This window comes from Cynoglossus semilaevis, chromosome Z, assembly GCF_000523025.1.
Source record: "Cynoglossus semilaevis isolate Cse_v1.0 chromosome Z, Cse_v1.0, whole genome shotgun sequence".
NCBI lineage: Eukaryota > Metazoa > Chordata > Actinopteri > Pleuronectiformes > Cynoglossidae > Cynoglossus > Cynoglossus semilaevis.
This window is the reverse complement of record NC_024328.1, coordinates 9,586,025-9,608,422: the sequence shown is the minus strand read 5'-3', so window position 1 is coordinate 9,608,422 and position 22,398 is coordinate 9,586,025. Positions and strand designations below refer to the sequence as shown.

Below are 22,398 nucleotides of genomic sequence, written 5' to 3'. Positions count from 1 at the left end.
TATGAGATGTGGTCCAACAGAACATGTGGCCCAGGAGTCAATTTTATTTATTTGTTATTATTCATTACTTGGCTTTAACTCTTTAAGAGTAAAACAACATTAACGTTTTCAGGAAAACATGTTCCAGGTTCAGCTGGAACTAAATGTCACTTTCTCTCCACCACATGGACTCATCCTGCTGTTCAAACAGCCTCAAACTGTTACACCGTGTTTTTCAGGGGACCAGAAACATAATTAATTAGGTGGGCTTCATTGGGTAGTCAGTAATGAGGTGAATGTTTGACAAATATATGCAATAATGACCCGACTGTTTGAGTTTCAAGTATATAATTATATATTTATTGTCAAGAATGATACGAGGACAGGGCGGGGTCAAGCCAACTAACAGATGTGTGACTTTAGTTGTTTATTTAGCGGACCTTCTGGTCCTCTTGTCCCAGGAGAAGTTTGCGCCGTACGATTTCACCCGGGGCTTGGAGCTCTTCTTCTCTGACACATCGTAGCTCCAACCTGAAGAAAAAAAAAACACACCACAGGGTAAATGATGGGTCTGGCTAGGTCATGTATATTCTGTCTGGACAAACTCCATACAGAACGAGGCGTTGTGTCGACATCGCCCAGGCTGTGTGCGGTCAGAACTGCTCTAATCGCTTTCATGGCGATAAACAGAGAGGGCCGTTTCCCCTTGACTCAGTTTCAACAAACTTTAACAGATGAATCGGTTCCGGAAAAAGTTCTGAGAGGTTTACCTTGGCCAAACAGAAGACTAGTCTGTATCAGTTAATACAGAGCTGAGATAGTGATAACAGATGGTGGCAATTATGCTGAGGTAACATGGTCTATAATCAACTATCAGTAACTAAAGATGAAAAAACAAAACAAAGTGGTGATCGATGGAGAAAGAACATCACTGTCTCCTCAACAGCTTAAAAAATATTTTCTGTGGAATCATTTATTGTAACACTAAAGAAATAATCAATAAAAAAAATCAATAATCATTTTAAATAAACTTCTTCAAATTAAAAGGGGGTGGGGCTTTAATTATATATCTAATATTGTTGTATTTTTCAGTTACAGGCTCCGGTCCAGATGTCTGGGTCTGCATCCAGACTGAGGTCCACCTATTTAATAACCTTAGTAAAAGACAGCTAGCCATTAAACATGCTGCCCAAGTCCTGTTGTACATATTTTCCTTGTATAAAAATATGAAAGTGCATATAACTCCACTGTCTTTAATGAAAGTCTCTGAGTTTAACGCTGTCAATTTTCCAAAGAAAAAGAAAATTTCAAATTCAAATCTGGGAAACAGCCTGATTCGACAGACACACAGTGAGCAGCACCACTGTAGCTGTGGACGACTTTGTCCACTTGACTACAATCATGGAAAGTAACTTTATAAAAATGTTTTAAAATTACCATTTTTCTCTGCAAAAGCAATTGCGTCTTCCTTCGAGGAGAATGTGAGCACCATGTTAGATAAGGGATCAGCTCTGGGAGGGAAAAAAAACAAAACAAACTTAGACAATAATATTATTCACAAGAGTAAAATGTTCATGTTTCACAGATTGGAAAAAAATGTTCTGAGACCCGGACCGTGGCAATAAAATTGACTTAAGTGACTTAAAATAAATAAATAAATATTGTCAAAGGTAGAAATAAAAAAGACACTGACGAGGAGGCCCAGCCCATCAGTGGATTCTCCCAGCGATCTCTGGTGTCAAAGTCCATCTTCCACTTTTTGGTGCCGTTGATACCAGACTGCATGGCGCTTTTGGTCGGGACAAAAATGTGGACCTTGCGAGTTGTTATATGCTCCTCTGGAACTCCAGACAAGGGAGAGAGGTCCTAGAAATAGACAGAAACAAAGAACGTTTTACAGTAAGACAACGTTGAGTTCAGACTGGAAAACTCTGACACAAAGAGATGATGTCGAAAAGTTAAGAGCAGGTATCAGGGTTTTCCAAACATGGTTAGATCTAAGGTAACCGTACGAAGTAGGTTTTTGTTTTTGAAGACGATTCACCTCTCATCCAAGAGGCATTTCAGTTCTGAAGAACTGAGGAAACCTGAAACCTTCCGGACACAAGTCCGCTTCCTTAACCAATAATGCCCCAAAAAAACTGCCCCCCAAAAAACACAATTGTCTTTGTTATTCTAGGACATTCACCTGGCATTTGACCCAGGTAAATCGCTACCTCGGCTAATTAGCCGTTTCCATACTTTGACCTCAACAAGAATCAGACACAAAGCAGTTGTATTTACACGAAAACCACCTATCCAACGGTGGATAGGGTGGGGGAAAAAGATACGTGTTGTCCAGAGACGGTTAAGGAATCTGCAACTGATCTGCCACAAAACACAAAGCCTAGTAACAAGTTCAACTAAGGCATAAAAGAAAATACTAAAAACTTTTTATGCTACCAAGCAAATGAAAATAACATGTCAACATGTCTTTTGGTTCCAGAGCAGCCAAAGTTCTTTCAGTCCTGACTTTCATGTGACCTGTTGACTGATGAGTTTTTCTTTCCCCTGCAAAGAATAAGGGGTTCATGCAAAGACAAATGCATATTCATTTGTTGGGGAAAGGTCGTGTAAAAGTTACTTTGCAGGTGTTAAAAAAAAGTACAACCCAAAATTCTGACAACTTTGTCAGAAAAATGATGTGAGGAAAAGATTCAGTCTCTGTTTTAAAAATAAAGTACTTTTGTAATCAACTACTTAATGTAGAATAGAATCATACTTTACATTGATCTGTGGAGATTTATTTTCATTTTTTAAATAGCAAGGTCAAAGGAACGCAAATATGTCTTTTCACGTCAGGAACCAATCCAGGCAGAGAACACTTTATAGTCGCAGTTGAACGAACCAAAAGTTTGGATTCTATTTTTATCGTTTCTGTGATCTGATGTTTTCTGGCAGCAGTTATAACAACTACAGATAAATTTCTGCTTTGCTTTCACCTGTCAGAACATTACTATTGTGTTTCTCCCTGTAACATGTTGCTTGTAAACGTCCAAGGACGTTTAATGAGCTAAATATTTCTTTTAAAGCAACAGATGAATAATTCACATGATTAACTTTATAGTTGCACACGATTTCATTTTAACTGAATAATGGTGTTATAAAAACCGATTAAGAAAGCACTGACTCCCCAAGGAGAAGTCAACCAAGAATTCATACACAAAAAAAGAATAAGAACATAATGACCATTTGCTCTTAGTTTGATGTTTTTTTTTTTTTTTTAATCTGGATAATGTTCAACACAATTTTTTCCAGACTACACTGGAAAATAGGCCAGAGTGAATTGAGGAAGAGGAGGAGGGGCCTCTGGGTGTACAACACGCATATTTCTGAGGAACTGGAGCCCCCTTCTAAGCTCCTATCGAGGATCTGGTCCAATTCTTAAAGGAATTAGAAAACAAGCAGTTGGTGACCAAACTCAGACCAACCTCCCAGCATGCCCGCAGCAGCCACCCAGGACTGAGGGCCTTCCAGGGTGTTCTCCTTTCATTACAAGAATTTTACACATTTCAATGGCCATTAGAACTTCAAAGAATCAATTTTTCATCATTGTCTGTCATCTGCCACTTGATTTGTAGAAAGGGGGTTGTTTTGCATGAACTCCACACAAAAGCTCGCCTTTCCTTGGCCAAAGGAGAACTCGGCAGAATTTAAGCATAGGAAATTGCAGGTCCAAATGCATGTAAAATAGTGTTGCCTCCAAGGAAAAATATCTTTTGCTATGGTACGAGGGAAGTCCAGGCCGATTGTAATCACAAACAAGGTCTGCATGTTGCAAACAGCGTTAAAATTAAAGAGAAAAGAGGAACAAAAGAGGGAGGAGGTTGAGGGGGGCTCACAAGTGCTTGGTAATTATTTCCGGCTGCTCTATCTACTTAACCTTGACAATTCCCTCTTGTCAGTAAGTGAGGAGGAAAACATGTTCCCTTCACCCAAAAGGGCTAATGGTGGACAGTCCATGGCACAATCTGACACAAGAATGCCAGAGACACAGAATGAGACTCCATTTTCAAATATGCTGTGGGTTGTTAAAAAATAATTTCATAGGTAGAACATGTTTTTTTTTCATATATATTATACTTGAAAACTTTGGACAAAACTTTGTTTTTATCTCCGTGCTAGCTGAGACTGCCACGGCTACAGCAAACCATTATTGTAATTGGAAAATGACTTTTTAAAAGACCTATTTATCTTTTTTGTAACAAGTATGACAATATAAAAACTGGCAGATGTGTGTTAGCTCTTTTTAGCTCATATGCTAAAGGCTCTGCTACAGGAGTACAGGAGTATGACGTCAGGAGAATGAGGAGACTTAAGGCTGTCTTGTTAAAGTAACAATCTTGCTGTATCTGAATTGTATTCCATTAATTGGATTAAATTGATGATGCAATGATAGAAAGTTAACACATTTGTTCTTCTGAGGCAGCTAACAACACTCTTTTGGTTTGAGGAAAAAAACACAGGATTGACATTACAGCAAAATTTGCATTTTCTGAACCAAAATTTACACCAAAATTTGCATTTGAATCTGAACCCAATGACTGTAAACCTAATAATTGGTACAATGGTTCATCCAATTAGGGGACACCTTAAAACACACCTTAGACATGGACGAACATAAAACGAGAGAAAGTCTCACAAAACAAAGAGCTCTGTTAAAACACTGCAAAACAATTGCTCGTTATCTGACATCATTTACAAAAACACCAAGTCTTAGACTTTCATACACCAAAATCCAGCAGGTTTACTGGCATAACAAGTTGTTCCCCCAATTCCCTGATTCACAAAAAGAATGACTGTGGCTGGAATGTGGTGTGTTCCCAGGAAGACTAGAGGAGACCATCACAAAACTTTTTCTTCTGCCATGTACAGGAAGCAAAATGAGAACTATCAAGTTTGACACTATTCACAGGGCCTTTACGGGGCTCTACAATACCTGGCTGGGCAGACAGAATACACAGCTTAAGAAAAGGCTGGCAGAGTTTCCATCTTGTGCAAGCGTGTCAATATTTCTGACACCCCCGGGCTATTTGCCAAATAAAGAGCACTGGGTTGCTGTGGGGCCACTGGGCCTACCACAAAGCTGTACACTCCTATTCATTATGATCTATCTTCGTCTTAGAATTTTTTGTAAACAAGCGAAAACTGTGCTTTATTGTAAAGTTGTAGAAAATAAAATTAGTAAAGAAATTTCACACGGAGAACATGAAATGAATATTTTTACTAATAATCATGTTTTTTTTTTTCTAATGAAAGTCAACTCTAAATAAATTTGATTTTTTTTTTTTGTTCCATTGGAAATCAGGTTTTTAGCTCTTATTTAGAAAACTGTTGTTTCTCCTAGTCAACTAGATGATGTTTCCACAGCCTGAGTGCATTGAAGTCCACCTGTGCTAAAAGTATTTGATTGAAAAAGACTTGGAAAGGCGTGCACCCGTGGACATGAGGCCTCAGAGCTGCCAATACGTATCAGCTAAAAACAAATTCACAAGGTCAAAGAAAGGGTTTGCAGAACTGGGAGAGAGAGAGAGGGAGAGAGTTAGAGAACTGTATCAAGGCAAGGATTTAAGAACACACACATGCACAGAAACAAAGATGGTCCCCAAGTGAAAAATACTAGGAAAAACAAGCCTGGCTAATTCTTAAATAGTAGAAATTCGAAACAACCTGGTCTGTCATTAGTAAATGGGGCTGTCATTATTTATCCAAAATCAAAATATCCCCTCTAACCTGAAGGTAGAGTTCAAATGTAATGATTAAATATGGGTTCAGGCTCAACATTTTCTGCCTAAAACTAATGTCCTCTTGGTGTATCGATCATCAGTAAATGATTGTCTGCTGTCAACATGTAAGGCATGACCTATAACCTGGTGTGTCACATACGATTCAATGAGTATTTTTATGGAAAATCTGATAGGAATAGAATTGATTCGAAAAACAAGGGACCTCACAGCTCAAATGTTAGGCTTTCAGTCGTTACGCTTAGCTCCATTTGCTTCAGAATTTATCTCAAATTTGTCAACAGCTTGCAGCAGCCTGTCCAAGTGTTTTTGTTTTTGTGACCAGTCCCACGACTGAGTACAAACAAAGGTTCAACTCATTCATCTAAATACCATTGTTATTAACCCCCAAACTAAGAAAAAGCATCAATGCTTTTTCACATTTAGTGTCCTTGGCAGACAAAACAAACAAAAAAAAAGAAGAAAACTGATGCACATAACTGGGTTTTATCTAACCCAGTGTAACTGTATAAATGTCACCAGTGAACTTTGGTGACCTGGCAGACTTTGCCTTGCTGCAGGATCTGGAAGTTGAAATTTAGTCTTTTCTCTAAGAATAATTCTTGGCTTGCCATTAGTGAGACGTTTGATTTCCAAAGCAAATTTCATTAGATGTTTGGTTTAAGAAGGGGAACTGAAACACACCAGTGCATAGCTATGTCCTGTTCAGCCAGGGATTTTTGGCAAAAGAAAATTGCAAAGGGAGAGGGCTGATCAGTGTGACATTTAACAACTAACATTGAGAGGACTGTTGCTCACAATTCTTTCTTGGCAGCACTTGTTTGGAGAACATTATGGCTGTATTTCAGCGACCCCAGAAGAGCTACGGTTTCCGTACACCACAGTGCTGAGTCAGGAAAAAGACAGGACATAAACTGGAGCATTTTCAAAGCGACATGTGCAATCTTGATGTCCACAGCAGACAAGTATTCCAATGGTCTCTGCGCAGAGTACCTGTGTTTTATGTGCATGGATGTGTTCATTACCATCAGGAGACCAGAGTCTCCAATGGTCCATGTTAGCAGTCAGATCAGGGCTTTGAAGATTTCCAAAAATAAAATAAAAAACAATCTCTGACTTTGTGTGGTTTGAATCCTACATTTTAATCTCTTGCTTTAGAGGAAGGTTCAACTGGCAACAAACTTGATAATCTTTAAACGTGCTATCACTGGCATTCCAAACAAACTCTTCAAACTTTAAAGGACAGGAAGGACTAGAGTCAATCCCAGCATACATGGAGCAAGGACACCCTTAGTGGCCCACCAGTCCATCACTGGGCCACATAAGGAGATAAACAACTCATTACCCCCATATTCATATCTATATTCAATTTAATTTGTCCATGCAGCAAAACTATTTCTATGATGAAACTGCAATGTTAGCATCACACTGTCCAGGTGATTTTCAGTGACAGGGAGACTAATCAAGGATGAAGGAAAGCTGTTCAAGATAATCTTTGTAAAACCTGGTCCACAGGGATCAGGACCACAGACCAGGGAAACGGTCAACTTCCAACAGGTCGATGACCTTTGACATTAAGCTAAGAAACCTCATAAGTGGTTTAAGTATATACCCTTGAGCAAACCATCCTGAGTCCTTACTTGAACTGAGGACAGGAAGTTTAAATAAATAGGTAGAACAACACAATATTTTAAGTAAATTTATTATTATCATCGGTATCATTTTGCAAAAATGCTTTAGATGATGCAAGTAAGTTCCATCATAACCAAAAACCAATGGCTAAGAGTGGGAAGCACATGGAGAAAGATTTTTCGAAAGGTCTCACGGTCCTTGTAAGCCTAAGAGGATAGTCAAGAAAACCAACATCAAAGTCTGTGGTGTCAAACCGCTAAAGAATTGTAGGCCATGTCAGCAGTGTGATACTATGCTAAGAGCATCCTCTCTTCCTTTTTGCTGTCCGCTCATGTCTTTAACTACAGCTACCTCTTAAACTGTCTTCCAGCCACTACTGTCCCCGTATCATTTAACACTTCTTGTCAGTTTTCGATGATTTGCAGGTGAATGTCTATGTTTCCTGCTGTTCTTTTCCCACAGTTTGTACACAGGAGTATGGAGCCAATTTCTGCCTGCTCAGTGATATAAAATATGGTCTCTCCGTTCTATCTAATATCCTTTGCAGATCTGGTACAAACGAAAATAACGTTGAAAGTTTTTGCAAGTCTGTCATGCATTTCTGTAAAGGGTATTATTTATATTGAGAGTGTAAATTTAATTTACCATAAAAGAGGGGTTGCTACAACCAAAACAAAACACTTACTTCCCAAAAAACAACACACCACACTTTGGTTTATGTTGACAGACTTGAAACATCAATGGGTTGAGGAACCTTAGTTTAACTGAGATGATTCTGTAATATACAACAACCAACCAGTGAATCGGGTTTAAACTAGGACTTTTCCTGGAGAGATTTAAGAATTTTTAAAACCTTTTTAAAAAAGTTTAACTTAGAGAGAAATACAATGCCTTCCAGAGTATAATTGCAACTAAATTAAGAATTAGAGTATAAGCATTATGATTTGAAGTAGCTAACTGTGAACACTGCGACAGCTACAGTACACAGTAAAGGTGGGGCCTTAACAGAAAGACCCAGAGGCCAAAACTGCAGCCTGGAAGCCAGGCCAGGTCATAGGGTCAGCCGAGCTGAATCATGTTGAGTCAGCATGTGGTGAAAGTCCAAACACATCATCCTTAACCCCCCACCATCCAGCACACACCCAGGCCAAGAGCCTCACTCAACAGCCACTGCCGGTTCCCACCTTCAGACATCTTTGAAGTGGAAAAAGCGTGCCCATTACTGATTGGACATAGGAGGCGTCTCTAATAGAAACAAATATTATGTTGCCTGCTCATGAGGGGGCGGGGCTGAACAGCTCTGGAGAACAAGAAGCAGCTGGTATCAGGGTCATCTCCAGCCTTGCATTACATCTACTCCTATATTCATGGGACTGGAGAGAGGGCAGCGTGGGTCATATATGTCTTAATGAGTGAGGTGGAAACAGAAGCCTTGAGATGTTTTAAAAATATATATAATTACTGTACAGTAACACTGCTTCAAAGTATTTTATCAAGCATCGTTTACAACCTTGATTCAGGTGTTGAATTCTTTAGTGCCAAATGACCAGATCAATGATAAAAATGTCTCAACTTTGAAGAAAATAGTAGTAGTATAGTAATTAACTGTCATGATTTTTATTTTATATTTTTCAAAAATATTGTAGAGTTACGTATAAGAAACAAATTTATTTTATCATCCCCTTTATTAGTTATATGTAAATAAAAAAACTAAAATCTTCTCAGTCATCTGATGTCACAGGTAAATAAAACTACTTAATAGAAATACAAAACTACGAGTAGGTTAAAATTAATGAATGCGTTAGTAAATTAAATGTAAACAAACAGCAGGAGCAGAAGTGTTGCTGTCTTCAGTGGAAACAGAACACATTGCAGGGAGATACTTCCTAACAATACGGGGCTAAGAAGTCCTCTTAAGAGACTTTCTCTCTGTGGAAGAGTGTTATTAAATGGAATACTCTTTAGTACCTAGTATGTTTCAAAGACCAACATCTTCTGTGTGAATACTACAAACTTGAGCTGAGAGATTTTTCTTCACAAGCGAGTCGTATGAAAGAAGAACCAGACAAAACAGACACCTAAGTCCTGCAGAGGAGGGAGGACTGGTGAGTGAAGAGGATGAGGCGGGGGCTGGTCTGGGTGGTCAATGCAGTCTGCACCACTGTAGGTCACTTCCTCTGAGGCTAGACGGTGCTATACAATATACACTGCTGTACTGCAGACTTAAATGGCTTGTGCTAAATTTATCTCCATGATTGAGATGGACGGGTTTTATTGCTGTTATGTCTTTGTTGTCCCGCAAACATATTTCCTTGCAATTGACAAATGTAAAAGGTTGCAGTAGCTGAGAGTACTTGGCTCCAATACACTCTCAGAATTCTTGTAAGAGGAAAGATTTAATTCTGCGGAAATTGGGTTCTCAAGTGGCACTATGAAAACTGCTGCGTCCAATTGAAAAGCTCTGATAGTGCTTGGAGTGGATCTTACATTAAAACCTGCTGCCTTTGATAAATCTTATCGGGGAATTTCCAGTCCTTTGTTGGATGGAATTTGACAGACTGATGGTGAATCTTTTCATCGGATTTCAATTCAAATCTTTGAAAACAAGAGATAACCTGCACTTTGGATCTTACCATAGTAGATCAGCATGCCTGTAGTCCAAATGTGATTGGACTTGTCTGAATGTGCCAGGCTCAGGATTTTGCAAGGTGTCAGGATGGTGAATTTTAACTGAGAGCGTCAATAGGCTAGTGAATTCAACTCGATTCTCCCTCTCTCCGTCATCTACGCTCTAGTCCCAGCTCTCTAATAACTGTCCTCCTCTGCCTCATAAAACCCCAACATCCTTTAGCGAACTCTATAACAAGGCTTCACAACTGCTTATGGACTATACTGTTGCCTTTATGTGGACCAGAGAGTGCACACTCTGCCATGGAGGAGAATGATACTGCAAACACAGATAGTACATGATTACGACAACTACTAATACAGTATGTCGTTTTTAAACGTTTCTGTGAGAGGTAAAACTCCAGATAAGCATGGCCTTTGCTTCACTCTTTAAGGAAGGTTGCAGACATTACATGTCAGACCATCAGTGGACAAATAGCTAGACCTTGAGAGCTGCCCAGCATGATTAATTAAACAGTGATTACAGACAAAAGCAGGGTAGTAAAGGGCACTACATGCAACAGCTTTAGGCAACGGCGCCACCAACTTTTTATTTGGCCTTTTTCTCAAATTAAGATCCCAAAAAGAGTATCATTATTTAAAAATAAAATATATTTATATACTATATTAGCAACAAAAAACTGCCCCATTAAACACGATTAATCATGATTAATCAAGATAAATAATATTTCTCAATATAACCAAAAACTTTATTTTTTTTCTTGTATATTGCTCGACTAGAAAATAACCGCAATAAGATGTATGTGTTTAACAACTGTTTTTATTTGTTTGTTCTGTTTTTACAAGCTGGTGTCTGTGCTGAAGCAAACACAAGCTGGTTGTTAGATGGTATTTAGGCTCCAGCAGTGTGGGCAAATACCATGTCTGCAACTGTGTTTAGCCATATGCTCTTATTAACAATTTACTCATACTAATTCAAATTGTATTAATTAATTGCATAACTTAAAACGTAAAACGTAAATACATTGTAAATTATTTACAATAAATATTAACCAGATCAGGTGGCCCTTTGGCCCAGAGGCAATGTCTCTGTCATTGGTGTGGAACCCCAGGGTTCACCTCCTGGAAAAGATCGAATTCCGGTTAGGGCAGTTGGTACCGTCCACTGGACTCACCACCTGCAGGAAGGTTCAGGGGGAGTTGGTACGGTGCAGTGTGATTTGGGTGGTGGTCATTGAGACTGCTGCCTCTGCGACCCGGTAACGGATAAGCCAATGAAAATGGATAAATGGATGAATGGTATTATTTTGGCCAATATAAAAATGTTTTTGAAAAAGTTTTACACTGTCAAAACAACCCCATCAACATTATTTAACTAAAGCACTAAAAAAAGTTGTTTAGACTTTCTAATAATTTAATTCACAAAAGCACACTCTTCTGTCTGCCTTTTGCAGCAACAATCTGCAAAAAGCTGTTAAAAGTTTCTTCACATTTTTTGACCCTCAAAGGATTCTTGTCCTTCAAGGCCAGATTGTCTGTAATGGAGACGGCCAAACAAAGAGCAGAAATGCAAGTTCCTCTAAGGTTTGCATTTTTCAGACAGATGAGCATGAAGGACAAGATCATAAGGGCTGCAAAAAAAAAAGTATCAGCCAAAGTTTTTGGAGAGAATTCAAACTATGGTTGGACTGGGCCAAAATGCAACCTTATCTAAATAATGAGGTTATTTAGAAAGAGTGGTTGCCCAATAAGCATTGCAACACTTTCTCTCCAGGCGGCTTGGCATGACCTTGCGGTGGATTGAGATCCTGGCTTGACTGTCAATCAATAAAGGGTCTTGAAGGGAAACTGCTCTCGTTGCCCTTTAATATGTGAGACATATGTAAGACAGAGATAACTGTACTGTAAACAGCTGAGGCTGTTCTTCAAGAATGAGAGTACTTTTCCGGCTTCGCCAGCAGCGGCACGCTACAAAGGAACCTCTGTGGCCGATAACACTGAAGTGGCCACTGTCTTTTTGGTGAGTCTCAGGGTGTCTCACAAACTTTTCTATGCAAGCGTCTTTTCTTTACTCCCCCTCCTCATTTTAGAGGCCCCTCTTTCCTCCTCTTTGCTGTTCCTCTCATGGCCCCTACTGTGGGGACAGAGACAGACACTTCATGAGCCAAAGTTTTGTCTGCTAGTACGACCACTTTAGTCAGGGACAAAGCCCGCTGGTGCTGCCCACCCACGCCCCACTTAGAAACAAGTCCACAGCAGAAACCTTCAGTGCCCCCACATGTTCCCTTCAAAGTCTTTACTGACATTCATTTTTAATGACAAAACATTAACTGCTGGCCATGATGTTCTGGACTACACCAAATAGGAATTATGGTTTAGAACAGGGGTCTCAAATTCAAATGAGCTGAAGGCAACTGCTGACACTGACATTTCTTTACGGGGTACTTTACTACAGATAAATTCCATTTTAGAAACATTAATTTTGTTTAATAATACATATATTGCATATTACAATATAGTGCAAACCAGTACACTTATTTTTAATAATATAACAATTTAATTCTTAAATAACTAATCAAATTATTCCAATCAACAAACAAATAAAACAACTGAAAATAAATTACCTCAAGGGCAAAATTTAAAATCATTATTGACATCTAGTTGTGGGCGGTATTTAGGGGTTTTGCACGCCACAACTTTCTTCTGAACCACTTTAATTCAAGCCTGTTGACCAGTTAAATCTTTAAGGGTTTCAGGTTAAGTCATTAGCCAAGATCAAATTACACATGGACAACTCACCAGTTAAATCACGGGCCAACTATAGAAACAAACAACCATTCACACCTACAGGTGTCAATTACAAACTTCTCCTGTTCACCTACATGGCCATCCATAATCTTGCCCCCCCCCCCATCTATCTGACCTCCTCCACGTCTTAACCCCCACTCGGTCCCTCAGATCCTCCTCCTCCATCCACCTCTCCGTCCCACCCGCCCGCCTCAGTACTATGGGAGCCAGCGCATTCAGTCGCTCTGCTCCCCATCTCTGGAACGCCTTACCACCCGCTCTCCGTAACTGTGACTCTCTGCCCACCTTCAAATCTCAACTCAAAACACACCTGTACACACACTGCATACTCCCTCTAACCTCCCTCCTCCTTGCTTCGGTTCATCATTGATTTTAAACTTAAATTGTGTTTCTATGCCCTGTTTTATAATTATCTGTTTTTATTTTATTTTTATGTACAGTGTCCTTGAGTGACCTGAACGGCGCTCATAAATAAAATGTATTATTATTATTATTAATCCAACATGTTTTTGGACTGTGGGAGGAGACCTGAGTAGCCGGAGAACCTACATTTCCCATAATGCATGTCGACTTCATGACCCGCTTCCCAGCATCTTGGTGAAACACTGGAAAGGTTAATAAATATTAATCCCTTTTGTCTCTCAACTTAGAATGTGTTTTAAATTTCATCCAGTTGAGTGATTGAGATTGACACCCCCCAGTTAGAGGCTTGAAGTGATTGTTGCAGTACGGATAGGGAAAAACAAACACGGCTTTTGAAGTTTATGACACATGTTTCTGTCTTCACGTCAGCAATGCTTTTTGTAGCCACAACACCACCTTCACTGATACCAGACACACTAATGCCACAACATGTAGGTAAAAAAAACAGATGAAACCAATTGTTAGTGCTGTAAACACACACACAACAGTACATCACCGCAGTACTTAACAGGAGGAAGGAGTTCTCTTTTGAAAAGTTTCCAGCAATATTTATCCTCAGTCATGTTTTCAGGTCTCCATATGGTTTCTACTGCACTGGAGCATCAGGGGTTGTTGACCACATGGTCCACATTTTAGATGTACTTAGCATAAATAGGAATAGTGGACAATAAACCATTAAACACATCAGGGATCAACTATGATGTATCTGAGACTTTAAACCCTAATTTCTTAAGGGATGAGGCCCATTCTATTTTATATATATATATAATTTGTTTGATGTATTTGTACACCTGAGCTTAAATATATTATTTTATCAACACAGCAGGTTTATAACCATGAGGTTTTACGTCAGCTCTATGACTCCTAATTTTATCCCATCTCATCTTTTGTGTTGCAGTTAAGTAATGTAATAGTCAAAAATCCATTTATTTATACATAAGGTTTTTAGACGAGTAAATAAAATGAACATAACCAACAAAATAACTGGGAGTGAAACAGCTACAAAAAGACAAGAAATAAAGAATCATTATATAAACAATTACACATACACTGGTATTATCGGTACTACTTCAAAACCTAAATAATTCAATAATATCAATATATTTTATTTTACTTTAAGCATTTGTCTCAAATGCAAACTCTTTTTTTGGCAACAAACCAAAACAGTTTACAATGGCTGTCCAGAAAGCAACTTAAAGTCAGAGAAAAGCAGATTCCTGTGACACAGTGAGAACAAAGTGATTCTTACCAATTTCTGGTTTTCTGGAACAAGTAGCGTATCTGTTCCTTTATTCACTGACAGCCTCCATGTTGATGTGCTTGTAGACCTGAAAGCCATTAGACAGACATTACAGGCACAGCACCAACTTCCAGACGAGCAAAACAAGAAGACAGTGAAAACAAGATATGCTTTGTAAACACGGCTCTAGAAGGAAAAGAAAAGGCAATTGTATGGTGAGAAAAAGAGACTCTAATACAATTTCCATGACACATATTAGCTGTGTCTGTATCTCAGACAGAACACTTCTGCTGTGATCAGAACAACAGGACGTGCTTAATGTTGGCTCTGGTCACTTGTCAGACACACACTGTCTTTGTGAATGTGAATCCACATCCTGTCATAAAACACCATTGTTTCCATGTGGCCTAGTCAGGAATGTACTATTTTGAATCTGTGATTATCAGGTCAACAGGTGTACCATAGAAAAAGATAAAATTTCACCTAACTAGACTGAAAACTATTATTTATTTACAAAAAATGATTTTTCTTTGTTTATCTATGTGCTGTGTCTTTCTTTAATTCCTGCAAGAACATCTGCATATTACTCCACTAAACAGGCACAGGTTTTGCACTGAGTAAGCACATTGTGAAAAACTGAAACAAGAAAATCAATACATGCCATTAAATATCTTCTCTTTTTTTTTTTTTGTTATTTTGTTTGGTGGTGCGCTGTGTATGGCTAAAAAAGTTTGGGAATCAGTGGAAACACTAGTGGGAAAAAAAGATGTCAGGTTGTTTAATGAAGGTCTGATTTATACATAAATACTTAATACGTGAGGGGTTGCCCTCAAGTATTAAGTATTTATGCATTTTATATAAAGTGTTCTAAATAAAGTGTACCATGGATCAATATAAAGATTTACTGTAAATGCTAAAAATGTACTAGTTATTAAAAAAAAACTGAAAATGGGTTAAAGTCAAGTTTATACATATCTGTAACTCCTAAAACATGGAACAGTTTGTCATTTCTTTAACATCTCATCTGTTCCTCTTTTCTTACTGCGCTAAAAGAATTCCAGCCAAGGACTGTTTGCCAAAAACCTGTCCAAGTAATCACGAGCATCTGTTTCTTATCTGCAACATCTTTATCTATTCACTCTTAGCCCATGAAACTAACTTCTGATTTGGAAAGTAAATTTTCACTTGGACTTCATGTATCTCTTGGTTAAGCAATAAAATCCCACCTGTCATCTGTTATTTACTGATCTCATCTTTTGCACAGTGTGGCCAATGTAAAAACCATAAAGCTGAAAACAAGCTATTGTGTGCAGTGTTTTCACATTTGTTCATGACACAAGTCAAACTCAAAGTGTGAAATCTGTTGATCTAGACAAGAATTATGAATAAAAATCATCTTTGACTGACAGAAGCCATCTCATTTCAATCAACAAACATTTTATATCGACGTAGTGTTTTTTATTACTCCTAATTTCTAATTCTGTGGGTCAGCTGTGATAAGCTGAGCGCAAATGAGAGCCAGGAAACTAAACTTAAATTCTAAACATAAAAAACCCCAAACCATAACCACTTAGAATAGCTATAGTTACATCATTCAACAATGTATCACCAGCATAACTACTTGTAATACTGATAATTACACAAGGACACAACAGAAACGATTAGGAGGATACTGCAGCACACAAGCAACAGATGCAGGACTCTTTTTGACAAACATAACAGCTGCTCTTTGATTTTTTTAATGTCTAATTCATCACCTTCCTCACAGTAACAGGTGTAATACAGTATATGATGATGCATCACCATGTAGCCAAACATAAAGCACACTTTAATTTTAATTCATATTGATTATTATTTCCAAAAACTCCCAGTGAACATATAGCTATATAGTGAAAATCAATACATAATAAATACATTTCATTAAAATTCTAAATCATTAAAAACAATGTTGCTGTCAACACATACCCAGATTAAAATGTTTGAGTCAAAAGCACAGTTAATCATTAAATGTTATTTAACCTATTATCTCACATGAATTTCACACTGAATTGCAATTTTGTTCCAAACAATTAATTATTTATCCACTCAAGTGAAACACTTTCCTGAATGTGATGTACAGACAATGACAAATAACTAGGTATTTAAAGCTGTCGGGCTACACAATAAAGTGGAGCATTATACTATACTAAGATTACATGGGGTCTTGTTGACAACTAGGAAAAGCACGTTTTCATGCAGGAAAGTCAGTGATATTTAAAGCTCACTATACTAGACTGCACATTTTATTTGAACTTCTCTTTCAGAACAATTAAAGGTATTTATTTGTGTATCACATGTATTTTAGGGTATTCAAATACACCTTTTACCACTCTTTAACTACTGCACACTGTAAATACTGAAAAGACTTCTGTTGATTCATGTGTATATTTTGTTATTTTATTCCTGTGTATATTTTGTTATTTTTATTTCTTGATTTCTTTGGCATTCGGTGTGGACAGCAAAGTAAAATTTTCATTGTACAGGGAAACCTGCTTTCCTTACTGTACACATTACAATAAACGCTTTGAATCTTTGAATCTCTTGAATCTATTTTCTTAGGTTTATCCTGTATCATGTAGATAGCTCTATAAACGTAACAATCATTGTAATTAAGTTCTTGATTACTAATGATGACTAATCAACATGTCCCGAGTGACGGCTTAAACCCTGGAGTCTTAATATATGGCTGTATTAATGATGAATCACATTTTTATATCCAATACAAGTGTTTATGGGGATCACTTGTTCAATGTCAATGGATAGGTGTAAACGGGTCTTAAAATGTGTTTCTACATCTATTATTTCTATCTCAAAAATCGTCTAAAGGACTGTAACAACTCCCTTGGCGTTGGTGTCCGCAGTAGAATAAACCTCATCAGCTAATTATGGTGATCTTTACGCCAATCATTTGTCGAGCAATAGACATTACTTCATCGTCTTCCGAGCTGGTTTTCAACAGCACTAGTTCAGCTAGTTAGCCGGCTAGCCGGTTGCTTTCGGGGACACAGCATATTACAGACGTTAGCTAGCACTATCATAACTTAAAATGTGACAACACCAATGTAATGTCGGTATATACTCACAATATGAACTCAAACAACAGAGGAACCTTGTTATTTTGCTAAATGGGAGTATTTTCGTTGGCAGTTAGCATACAACCACTTGCTAGCCTGCAACATAGCAGATAGCCTGCTCGTTCAATCGACTTTAGTAGAACTGCGCAACAAAAGACACATAGTAATGCACCTGTATGTAAAATACAAAAATCAATCACTATGAACATACCTGGTAGGGTTCAAGAGTATTCTACGTGCTGTATTGAGGGCAGTTAAACGTCCTAAACCGAGCAGTGACATTGAGGACGCCATGATTGTTGTGAACAATGACATACGGCAACTGCGAAGGGACAAACAAGAAGCGCTTCGAGGGCAGCAGCGGTCTGGGAGACACCGGGATTTAAGGCAACGAGTAACAATATTCCACAGGGAGAGGATGAGGTCAGAGAGAGAGAGACATGTCCGGGCACGTCTGTCTTTGCCTTCACACTATTCATATTAATATCGTCTCATAATAACAAGCACAAAGTGTCTACTTTATGATAATTTCCATTCAAATCTACTGTCTACTAGTAGTTTTAACAGGTTGGATTATTAAATATAGTATAATTTTATTTTCTGTGGATGTGGAGATAATTTTTATTGATTATACCTGCTAATTATGTAGGCTGTTAGCTATCTATTATTTATCTTGGGGTAAAGTTATGCACATATTTCTTTATTACTTTAAAAATGTTGTAACAGATTTCTTTGGGGGGTTTTATTTGATGTTTTGTGTGCTGAAAATTACTCCTAAACCAGATCATTATGGTTGGTGGTGTACGTGTCAACAGAGAGCCATTTATATAAAGTTTATATCATACCCATTTTTTTATTCTTTATTTTTAACACATATTTTATTTTTTGCCATGACTGAAAAAAAAAAAAAATCAAACATGCAGTCGAGGAAAAGTATAAGGAAAAACTTTTATTGTTTCACTCTTCATATCTGTACAAATACCATCAAACTTTGTATATACATATGACATTTACATAAAAATACAAAACTATATATTCATAACAGAATTTTGTATTTCTCTTGTGATGTTGAAAATAAAAATGCATTCTGAAACAAAACAACAAACACAAGAAACAGAATAAATCACGTCATGAATTCTGATATATTGTTGGGTACTGATCTACATTAATTCTATCTGAGCTCTACATGAGCAATGTGGAGCACATTGGCAAAAGTATAGCACACATACTGTATGTTAATGGCACATTATCGTCAAAATAATTAAGGGTCTTCGGATTTGACCTCTGCTCTCATGTGGTGAAAGATAAATGCTTACAAATCCTTATAAATCCAAAACAAAAGGGCTGGAACTGAGACAATAAACAACATAATTAGAAAAAGAAAAAACAAATGGCTCTTTTTTTTCCTCTCCCATTTCTTCACTGCCGTTGTTATGTCCAAAAAAACCATTGAGAAAATCCCTTTGGTCAGTTATTATGAGTTGTAAACAAACCTGAAACAATTTATTTACATAAAATGATCGATATATTCCCAATAAATAAACACACAGCCTAAACATGCATTTACGTATGTCTGACATAAACATCTGTGATAGAGATCTGACAGAAACAAGCAGATTCTTTTTACAGCTCAGGGAATGCAATTTACAGCCTGCAGAGGACTCATGCTTACACGGTAACATGACAAATAAATAACACTGCTTTTCTTTGGACAAATATATTTCTTCATGTTAAGAAAGACAGAGAGAACAACAATAAAACAAAAGAAAAATGGGGAGAAGAGTGGTAACACAATAATATCGTGGTAAATAGTAAGCCTGACATTTTAAATGTATAAATTATAAAACACAAAAAACACAAAAAAGTATAAATAAACATCTAGCACACTGAACTATATGTATACTTCCTTTCCTTTAAAAAATAAATAAGCATACACATAATGTACAGTATGGACATGATTCCTTGCCCTAGGACTGTTCCCCTAATGATGGGAGTCTGGTCGTCCAGTACAGAGGATTAATGGACATAGGCCATGAGTCCTTGTCTGCCCCATCCACCTCCTGGTCTTTTTTTAAGACTGCGTGGAAAAAATTGTATGGTAGCTTTTTTCAAGAACCCAGACCACAACAGCGTAGAATTTTATGAAATGTTCCGAAATATAATCGCTAATGGAATTATAATGTCTAATGGATGGTCGGTGTGACGCAGTGGTATAAATTACTCTGGCACTCCCATTGATGTAGTTTCCATTTACATTGTTAAGCAAGTCAGGGCTGTTACAAGAGAACAAACTGGGAAGATGGAGATGTAGATTAGGAATGGGGCAGAGTTGCCTGCTGGGTGTATGAGGGCATCGCATCTGAAGTAAGTCTGTTTTTTGTTGTTTTTTGTTGTTTTTTTGGCCGATTCCTGTAAACAGACACATGTTACACAAAAAAGTACTTTTTGTGTACTTCTTTGCTCTGGATATGATTTCAGCTCCTGGCTCAAAAGTACTGGGAGGGAGGACTCTGTGTCACAGCCTGGACCAAGCAAGCAGGTCAGAGATAATCAAGACGATTCTGAGGTATTTTCTTTTTTTTTTTTTACAGAAGAGATTTTCAAAAAAAAAAAAATTACAAATAAGCACACAAGCAAAAGCCAGACTGACAATGCAAAAATTAAGAATGAAAAATAAGAAAAGCACGGTTGCTCGTCCATTTCGCCGTAAAGTATCACGTTTATTTTTTAGCATCATGAGGTGATCATAAAGTTGGTCCCTTGGATTCCATTGCATTAGTTAGGCACATCACATTAATGTTCTCCATCAGGAGAGGGGAAACGAACAGGGAGACATTCTTCGACATAGCGACTTGGAATGTAAATTTGATACTTCCTTGAGGCTATTGTTCAATATGACAGTTCACCGCCAGATTTGTGAGTGCATTAAAGACTCACTCTGGACTGCAGATAGGTAGTCTACTCGAATTACAGCGGTTTAAGTCCATCAAAGTCATTGTCACGGTTGTGGCACCAATGTTACAATCACCTTATGTACATCAGGTTAGTATAAGTCAGAGGGTTCTGTTCTCTCGGATGCAGTGGCGCGTACGTCATGAGATGCAGTGCATCAATTGGATTGACTGATTGATTGATTGATTGATTGATTGATTTCAGCCAAAAGAAGTTGATTTAAACACAAGCACGACATCACCACAGAGACACCAAGGGTGAACAAGGAATTGACGAGTTGCAAAGATGTGACCGTCGTCCGGGAAATAAATCACCGCTCATTAAAAGAAACTGCTAAGGCAGGGGTGTCAAACTCAGTTTGGTTCAAGGGCCACATGCAACCTAATTAGCTGTCATGTGGGCCGGACCAGTACAATTAACCCCAGTGTAATCATGTTCATAATAAACTATAAAGCACAAGTCCATGTTTTTCCACTTTGTTTTCATGCAAACACATACAAGTATATTAGATATATTATTATTATTATTATGTATTCATATTTAATGAAATTGAATTTTTCAAAAAATATCCTGAAGATAAAGTATATTTTTTTCATTTTCAAAATTCATAATGCGGGCCGGACTGAACTGCCAAGCGGGCCAATTTTGGGCCCCGGGCCGTATGTTTGACACCCCTGTACTGAGGGCTTTAAGGCAGACCTGTTTCTGCCATTCACTCACATGGCCATAGTCGTAACTAGTTTTAATATCAGGATTGTTCCACTGCAAACACAACAAGAGCGTCTTTAGTTTTTTTTTGTTTGTTTTTTTGTTTTGTTTTTTCCCCATTCAGTTCAGCATCAAGTTAGGTTTTTTTCTCCATATTTGTGGAGTAATAGACATGTTTTTCACCTCTCTCTGATTTTGTTCTGAAGTACGATTGATTGAAAAAAAAGTTAAAAAAAAAAAAAACAAGAACACAAGAACAGAAGCCAGCAACAAAGACAACATAACGCAAGTCCATCCATGCCCAAGACCTTTCTGCTTGCTCAAGCCGTACTTGGTGGTGTAGCTGTCGTAGGATTTCGGGGGAGGGAGGGGGTGGGGGAGCATAACAGAGTATTGTCTTTTGCTCGTTGGGGTTGTTTGATTGACATTTTTCATACTTTTCGCACCTTTCTTCTCTTGATTTTACTTACAGTTGCAAGAACCAGCGTGCTTCACCTCCAGCAGGACGCCCATCGAGCAGGCGGCCTGCTTCATGGCACATTCACTTGGGTACGTGGTGTTGTCGCTGGCACACACCGCCTCATCCATCCTGCTGTCCGGACAGGTCTCCTCGCACTGTGAGCAGCGGCCTCGGCTCATGCGAGCATCCCACAAACACTTCTTCCCAGCGCTGCATTGGATGTCCTCACACGACTTAGCTTCTGCAGAGAAGAGTGGAAGAAGTGAACACGGGCGGGAAAGACGCATTATTTCAAACACTGCTAGCCACTCGTACGACTGAACTAAGCCTGGTATAAAAAAACGAAATCCTATTTTATGGGACATAAAAGTCTTGTGGCAAGCAACAAAAGTCATGTTTCAATTAGTGTCCCTGAGTCTTAATGACTTTTTATTGACTCATTTTTAGTTAAGGATCCATCCGACTTATATGTTAACTTAAAGCATTGTTTCCCAAAGACTGGGTCGTGACCCTCAGGTGGGCGTTTCCCAGGAGTTTACGGATAATGTCTATTGACTTGGGTCGCAAAGGTTTGTGACTTTTACTATATGGGTCCCCTGAAAAAAAGTTTGGGAAACACTGATTTAAAGCATGGCCCCTACCACTCCCCTGTTTTGCTCTCGTCCCCCCCCC

At 38.2% G+C, this 22,398-nt stretch overlaps 2 protein-coding genes across 3 annotated transcripts in view; both read right to left on the bottom strand.

Annotated features, from left to right (window-relative positions):
• Positions 1 to 310: 310 nt before the first annotated feature.
• On the bottom strand, positions 311 to 17,971 carry ndufs4 (NADH:ubiquinone oxidoreductase subunit S4). Its single transcript, XM_008336106.3, has 5 exons — positions 17,818 to 17,971; positions 14,503 to 14,581; positions 1,673 to 1,845; positions 1,417 to 1,490; positions 311 to 510 (listed from the first exon to the last, which is right to left on the bottom strand). The coding sequence occupies exons 1-5, from the start codon at positions 17,919 to 17,921 to the stop codon at positions 407 to 409; spliced, it is 534 nt and encodes a 177-aa protein (XP_008334328.1). The 5' UTR covers positions 17,922 to 17,971; the 3' UTR covers positions 311 to 406.
• Positions 17,972 to 18,540: 569 nt separating this feature from the next.
• Positions 18,541 to 22,398, bottom strand: part of fsta (follistatin a) — a 6,483-nt gene continuing 2,625 nt past the window's right edge. The window contains exon 5 of one of the 2 annotated variants that reach the window (XM_008336107.3): positions 18,541 to 21,967. In XM_008336107.3, the coding sequence (XP_008334329.1) occupies positions 21,729 to 21,967 (239 nt within the window). In that variant the 3' untranslated portion in view covers positions 18,541 to 21,728. 2 annotated transcript variants of the gene reach the window in all.